Here is a 7,181-nt window from a genome sequence, read left to right on the forward strand (position 1 = left end):
TTTACAAAACGCAACAGCACTCGTTCACATGTGGTCGACCGCAAAAAAGATCGTCACATTTTTTTTCAGCGAGTTTCGGCACGTACTAGAATTTCAGCATCCCGTGTCGCCGCCTATTTCAGCGCAAAAATTTTGTCAGAAAAACTGTGCGTTTGCACGTGATACAGTCTATTTAATAGGTCACGATTTATACTGCTTTGCATGTGATCATACGAAAATTACGCATGTTTGAACAAGGACGCAGAACAACGATACTTCGATGACAAAACCATTGTTTGCAACTGTTTTTCTGCTACGTGAAAATGTTTTCGAAATACTATCGAATGAGATAAAGTTATAATTCACTAAGTTTTATATTTTAATTCATATTTAACACATATCGTGATATTATAATAGATATAACTTGTGTTCTATATCCATAAATACAGCGAACGGATCTAATACAATTTTAGATCTAATATAATTTTCAGATGTGTTTATCAAATTACGGATGGGATCATAAATGTTTATAATTAAATACCATTAACGAGAATATATGAAAATGTGTGTTATTGGTTCACTGTATTCCACAAAATTTACGTTACATGTTTAAAATGTGACATGAGACAATATATTACGTTTATATCAATTGAGGGGATGGGCGGAATAAAGGCATAATTCTACGTCCTTTTTCTGGCAATTAGCTTTTCCATGTAATAGAGAAGTATTATAACATGTAACTTCTTAAAGACATTACATAAATTCATTTGATATTGAACCCATTTGTGTATAATAAAAAAGTAGCAAGTTATTTTATTAATATCAAGATTTTGTAATTAGGCCCATCCCCTCAATTATACATTGCTAATGAAAACATCATAAATATTATAAAATAGAGAGTAAAATTTCATCGAATTTTAGATATAAATGTGTCTTCTTTTTCGCTTGTTAGTTTGATGCTTCTACGTTAATAGACCGATGATATACCTTTGGTGATCTACTACGACGCCACTCGGATTGTTCCTAGAGAGACTATTATTAATAGAGTTATATATATAATGTTTGTATAATACATACATTATCAGCATAATAATCGGATATAGTTACTATCAACAAATTTTAATGACAATATTCAATTAATGCAATATACATTACTATTGCATGTCAATAATTTTATCAATAATAAATATTTTATTAGGGGGTAAATGAATTAATTTACACAATGTAATGATGCATGTATCGCGGAAAAGATTCGTCACATATTGATTAAAAGAAATTAAGCTAAAGCGGAAAGTTCCTGACTTGCACAATTTCATTATTTCATCAATTATTATCGCGAACAGAATATCATTTGGTGATAAGAATGTGATATTTATAGTAATTTGCGATATCATCTTATTAATGATACTTTCAATGACTCATTAATCTGGAAGTTTACGTTGAACGTTGAATATCAATTCTATTGTCGGCAAGAAATAAAAGTATGGCACGCTTAATTAAAGCATCGAAATCCGCGTTCAGAAAGAGTTAACAAAATGAGTAAAAATATATCTCGTCGCGAAAGATAAACTCGGATAGCCACAGAAAGGTCTAAGATAGGGTCGAATCTAATTTTATGTCTGCCAATCGAGCGCGACTGCCTGCCGGATAAATCGAGACTGATCTAATACCCGACGCAACGACCGAAAGTTGCAGAGACCATGATACGTTTATATGACCTTTGATAATTCAGAGTTTATAGGTCGTCCTCGAGTGTAGCGAAAGAGATACTCCTTTCTATCGTAACAATATCCCACGCGTATACGCGGAAAATCGCATAAATGCGTTTTATTAAATCTCTCATTCATCGACGACGGCAAAATTTTAATTAAAAGCGAGTTCGCGATTGGCACACGAGTTATCCGTAACCCTTTGTAAGAGTTTCTGCGAGTTTCATCGTATTCATCTCTGCGGGTTATGAAATTATTTAAGGTCGATGATCGCGCATAAATTCTGAACAGGGATGCGAGTGAGCTATGGATCGATTATTTTTATCAATAGCGTTAAATTAAAAGGTGACAAAGGATGCACGCGTGAATAGCGCTCAAGTTTGGAACGAGAATTTTTTTTTATTTACTCTAGTAACGACCCGACCGCACAATGTATCCCATTTATCGTGACAAATAATTTACCTCGGGCTTCAATAATTTCTCGATACACGACATTTTGCTGTTCATTATTTCCAATTCCAATTGCTCTTTGCGTAACTGTTACGACGAAATCCGGATATCCGGACATTAAAATATAATTAGTAAGAGTAGCGAACGATAGATTATCGAAACCTACCATTTTCTTCGTTTTCTCTTGAAACACGTTCATTCGTTGTAACTAGAGATTGAAATTATTAGCACAGCGTGACGAAGAAAGCGTTAATCGTATGCTTAAAAAATTTTTTAATAAACTTACATGCTTGTGAATACATTTGTACGGAGGTATGATGCTAACGACACTTTCCATTCGTGGTAACTTCTACAAATTATTGGCAATTGATGCTTTTAAAGTGGTTCAATATCGCTCTAGCCTCGATCAAACTTCAGTTTAACTGTGAATTGCCAAAATTGCCTAACTTACCTTCTCCGCTTTTTCGAACAATTCACGAAAAAGTGTATCGTTTAACGTTACCATATTTAAACCCTGGTATGAAAACAGAGTTAAATATTTAAAGCAATTAATATATTAAATTAAATTTTGTTTTATTAATCTTTCTATTTTTTTGTATTTATTTCTGATTCTATATTAATATTTCCTATTATTGTATGCTTATCTTGTTAAAAATAGTAACAAAATTATCGTGTGTTTTCTGAATAGAAACTATTTTATCAAGACATAAATATCATGAAATAAAGATAACAGCGGATAAAAGGTCAGCAAAAGCTATTTTTTATGTTTGCAAATTTTTCAAGTTCAAAGTTGTAGCTTCTGAACGTCATTACGCCGATAAGGATTAAAGCAAACGTTATTGCGTCGGAGATATGTAGCTGAAACTCTCTTCGTCAAGATTGAAGGCTTACGGTATACTTTATATGTGTAAGAATTATATTTGTTACAACGTGGCACGTGCACGGACATATCAGTATTCAAGTGATTGCCCCGCAAAGTTGTTTACATTTTCTTTAAGCCGGCAAGAGAGTTTGGCGCTGGCAAGGTTTTCGAAAGATACGTGACTCGTTTTCTTTCGTATTACGATATATATAACGGTGAGCATTATCTATTCAAAACCTGATCACGATGCGAAAGGGAATATATCGATAATTCCGCGACATCGATCGTTTATTGTTCCTTGATTAATTGCACGCTGAAATAATATTATTACGTTGGATTTAAAGCAAACAATTAATTATAGAATCGTGTACTCGTATTGTCATGGCGTTTTAATTATTGTATCGAGTCATACGGTATCATATGCAAATTAATTGCCAGAATAATAAGCTCTCTTGAATTTTCTCTACCAAACGAATAATTCATAGAAGCTTTCATGCTTGCTATTATAAATAAAGTTAATTAACAGACAAGTTTTTAACGACTAATCTAAACTCTTTTCGTTAATTACCTGATAAATTTTATGCTTAATAAAATAAAATAACTGCTACATGCACGAAAAAAGTAAAATTATTTTATCCGTCCTCTAATTAAAATTATTCTATAATAAACCCACCGCTATCGAACAGATGGCCATAATTACTACAAAGATGAAAGTAACAAAAGTCACCGCTCCGCAATAAGCACTTAAGTTGAAGAATCGTCTTAGATTATAATCAGCGATGAGAAATCGGTATATCTGAAACAAAGCACGATTCACGTGAAAAATTAAAGTCCTCGACGAAACCAGATTAACCTAATCGATCCGCATTTCTAACCAGCGAATTCAAACCGTATCCGGATGTTCGATAGTACTTGTACAATCTAGTGTCGTCCATGATGGGGAGGGCGATAACTACCGAATAATTTGTCGAGATCGCGCCACGATACGCGTCGATGCTCGGGGAGAGATCGCGGGAACGGCCAGTCTACCGTTTAAACGAATGTTTGACAGGAGATGGTGGTAGTACACATCGCGATCGATCAACAAACAAATGACGGTAAACAGACGAATTGCTGTGACACTGGTCAAACAATACACACGGTTCAACATTCTTTCATAAGGATGAAAGGTAAAAAAAGTATCAAGTGTACGCCCCTTTCGAAAAATAATTATAAAAGCTACTTTAAAAGAATCAAATACAAGTAGTAGTATCTCTAATTCTCCTTAAAAAAATAATGATATCGTTGGACTGTCAATTTAACACCAAATTAGTATTTAACTATTTGAAGATAGAAATAAAAGTAGAATTTATATTCAAAATTATATTTAAATGTATTCAATAAATTACTAATTGTGAGTGACAATATTTTCCTTTTTTTAAAAAAGTAACCAAAAGATTTCGATCCTCTGTATATTTTATATATTGTATTTTGATGAAATTATTGAACATCGTTTAACAGGTTGACGCACCTCAATATTATAATTAATTAGTTTTCATACTCTTTCACCTCTGGGTAATTTCGCTCGACTTTCTTGCATTTCTCCCTGCCTCTTCAGTATTTACACGAAAGCTACCCCCTCGCGTTTTGAAGTTCGAGCATAGTTCGTGTCAGTCGTGTTCGTTACGTGTCATTAGGATCCTCGTGAAAGGTTTGTTTAGTTTTGCGTGCGCCACCAATATTCTTCTCGCGAAGTTTCCTGGCATAATTTATAACCCACGGCATTTGCCTATGTGTATACGTAACACGGAATGCGTTATTGAGTCATAAAAGCGTGGCGTTAGATGGAGGAGCATTATCCATTCAGCTTTCTACGTTGATTGTGTCAAATTTATGCGAAGATATTTAATAATATAAAATATAAATAAATCATGCCTGTATTCAAAATATTAATATACAATGAAATATTATTATTAATACCTATATTTTAAATATATACAAACGTTACTTATGATATAATTAAACGTGAGATTTTAAAGTAGAAGGATAAAATTAAATCGCCGCGATATTGTCTTAACATATTAAATTAATTAAATGAATTAAAAGGAACGGTTTTAGTCGCAATAAAATTTAAAGTAAAAATACATTTTAATGTTCTTATATATGAAATTGATTATTTACATACATAGTATGAGTAAACATAAATAACAAGATCAATTCTGATTAACTCTTGTCGACCTCATTCGGGGTCACCTTCTTTTATTTTATAAATTGCTCGTTCGATTTTTATAAAACTTGGCTTGTGCAGTAATTTGATAATGTCGAGGATAATGTTTTATTCGAATTGAGGTCAAAAATAAAAAAATTCAAAATGGTAGATTCAATATGGCGGACAGAGTTAAAAAAAAAATTTTATAACCTTGGTTTTAAGAAGTATTTAAACTGCGATGTAATATCAACTCTCCAGTTTCGTTTTACATAAAGTTCATCAGTGCTATATAAACATTTAACTGATTTTCAAACTCTAATTATGAGCCCTTTGACACTATATTTTCCTTCATAGAGGTTACTACATTTTTGAAATTTAATATTTTCAAGCTACATTCAAACTCAGAAATACCAAAAATCTAAAATCGAGTTTAATGATATAATCAGATCTTTTTGAAATTTGAACTTTAGAATTCTGAGGACAGAATTGAAAATGCAGTGATCTTTAGAAAACAAAATCTTCTATAAATTAATATTGGTAAAAAGCTTCGATTCAAAAAGTTGATATAAATAGTGACAGATTAAAGTATAAATATTGCAAGTTTAACATTGAATGTAACAATAAAAATAACGTATTATTTTAATATAATGTTTTTTTATAATACATTTTGTACTAGATATGTCTATATATCAATTGTCATTGTTATTATTACTACAGTAAATAAAAAATTGCTATTTTCTATACATTTAAGTATATTTATATTAACCTGTAGAAGACCGGAGGTCCCTTTAGGGATTCGATAGTGGCGTCATCTTCTTTGCCACTCAACCCCATGACATTGACAAAAAAGTTCTAGCCCTTAAAATAAAAAAGTCGATCAAAAACATGCCGGTCCTCAGCAGGTTAAAAGAAAATATTCAACATATTTAACAATACTCAAAAAATAATATGTTCTAGAAATTAATACAAGTTTATCTTATTTTATACTATTTAATTGTATTTTATGTTTTACTTTGTCCAGGATAAATGAAAAGTTTTAGCTTGCATAACACATATTGCTATTTTCAGTCGAAATTTTACGTTCTTCTCCTATAGAGTTCTCCTAACTACGACGGATGTCAAGGAGAAAGGAAAAGGAATATGAGGAGAATGAGAAATATGTGAAAAAAATATGTAATTAAAATCCAACGTTGTGAATGAGATGCATTTCGAGCGTGGACGAAGAAATCAAGATGAGAAGATGAGAAAATTATCCAAGATAGACGATGGCAGATGGGATAGAGAAAGACGAGTGTGCAAAAAAAAAGGATTACGATTACATGGAGAGAGGAAGAGAAAGCGAACCAAAGAGGTTGCAAAAAAATGTGCGACAAGCACATGTCGTGCGCTTTCCGAAAAAAGACGAGCTCCGTCAGAGCAAACGATGACAAACTGAAAAAACTGGAAGACATTTTCATGAAGTTTATAAAAATAAAGAATGTAGAATAAAATATAAATTTGAACTCGGTTGATACTATGTAATATTAAATTACTATTCAATATTAAAACATGTTGCTGTATTTAAATTCGAAATTCTAAACAAAATTTCCGGGAAATTAAATAAATTTTTAATTAGTTATGGCAAATTTATTTTAAAACTTATAAAATATAACAATAAATGTATGTATATATAATATGTATATATATATATATATACATATATACAATTTTATTATATTAATAGCGTGCACGAAAGCTTCTAAAACAAGTAGATGGGAGAATATTAATATTCTTCAATTTAACGGAATATAATAATAACCGATAAATAATAATTAAAACTTTGTCAGAGACTTGTATTTTCTTCCAAGTTAGCGACATGTTAAGAAACAAATCGTTGAGGTGAAGAATTAGAAAATGTTTTTAAATGTTTTTTTTAAAAGTACTATCGAAAATTCTTCGAAAATTTATATAAAATTTTTTATAAATAGTTTATAATTACATATTATTCATATTA

The 7,181-nt window shown here is 31.2% G+C and overlaps 1 protein-coding gene across 2 annotated transcripts; it reads right to left on the reverse strand.

Annotated features, from left to right (window-relative positions):
• Positions 1-824: 824 nt before the first annotated feature.
• Positions 825-4,043, reverse strand: LOC108758672 (uncharacterized). Of its 2 annotated transcripts, none has more exons than XM_018503738.1 (7): positions 3,913-4,043; positions 3,674-3,796; positions 2,590-2,652; positions 2,425-2,487; positions 2,305-2,346; positions 2,151-2,225; positions 825-1,002 (listed from the first exon to the last, which is right to left on the reverse strand). In XM_018503738.1, exons 2-7 carry the CDS (start codon positions 3,692-3,694, stop codon positions 928-930), a joined length of 339 nt encoding a protein of 112 aa, XP_018359240.1. In that variant the 5' UTR covers positions 3,695-3,796; positions 3,913-4,043; the 3' UTR covers positions 825-927. The 2 variants fall into 2 exon arrangements, with proteins under 2 accessions (XP_018359240.1, XP_018359239.1); XM_018503737.1 differs by having other exon boundaries at positions 3,876-4,043.
• Between the last annotated feature and the right edge of the window lie 3,138 nt (positions 4,044-7,181).

The sequence above is a fragment of the Trachymyrmex cornetzi genome, unplaced genomic scaffold (genome assembly GCF_001594075.2).
Source record: "Trachymyrmex cornetzi isolate Tcor2-1 unplaced genomic scaffold, Tcor1.1 scaffold16, whole genome shotgun sequence".
In the NCBI taxonomy this organism is placed as follows: domain Eukaryota; kingdom Metazoa; phylum Arthropoda; class Insecta; order Hymenoptera; family Formicidae; genus Trachymyrmex; species Trachymyrmex cornetzi.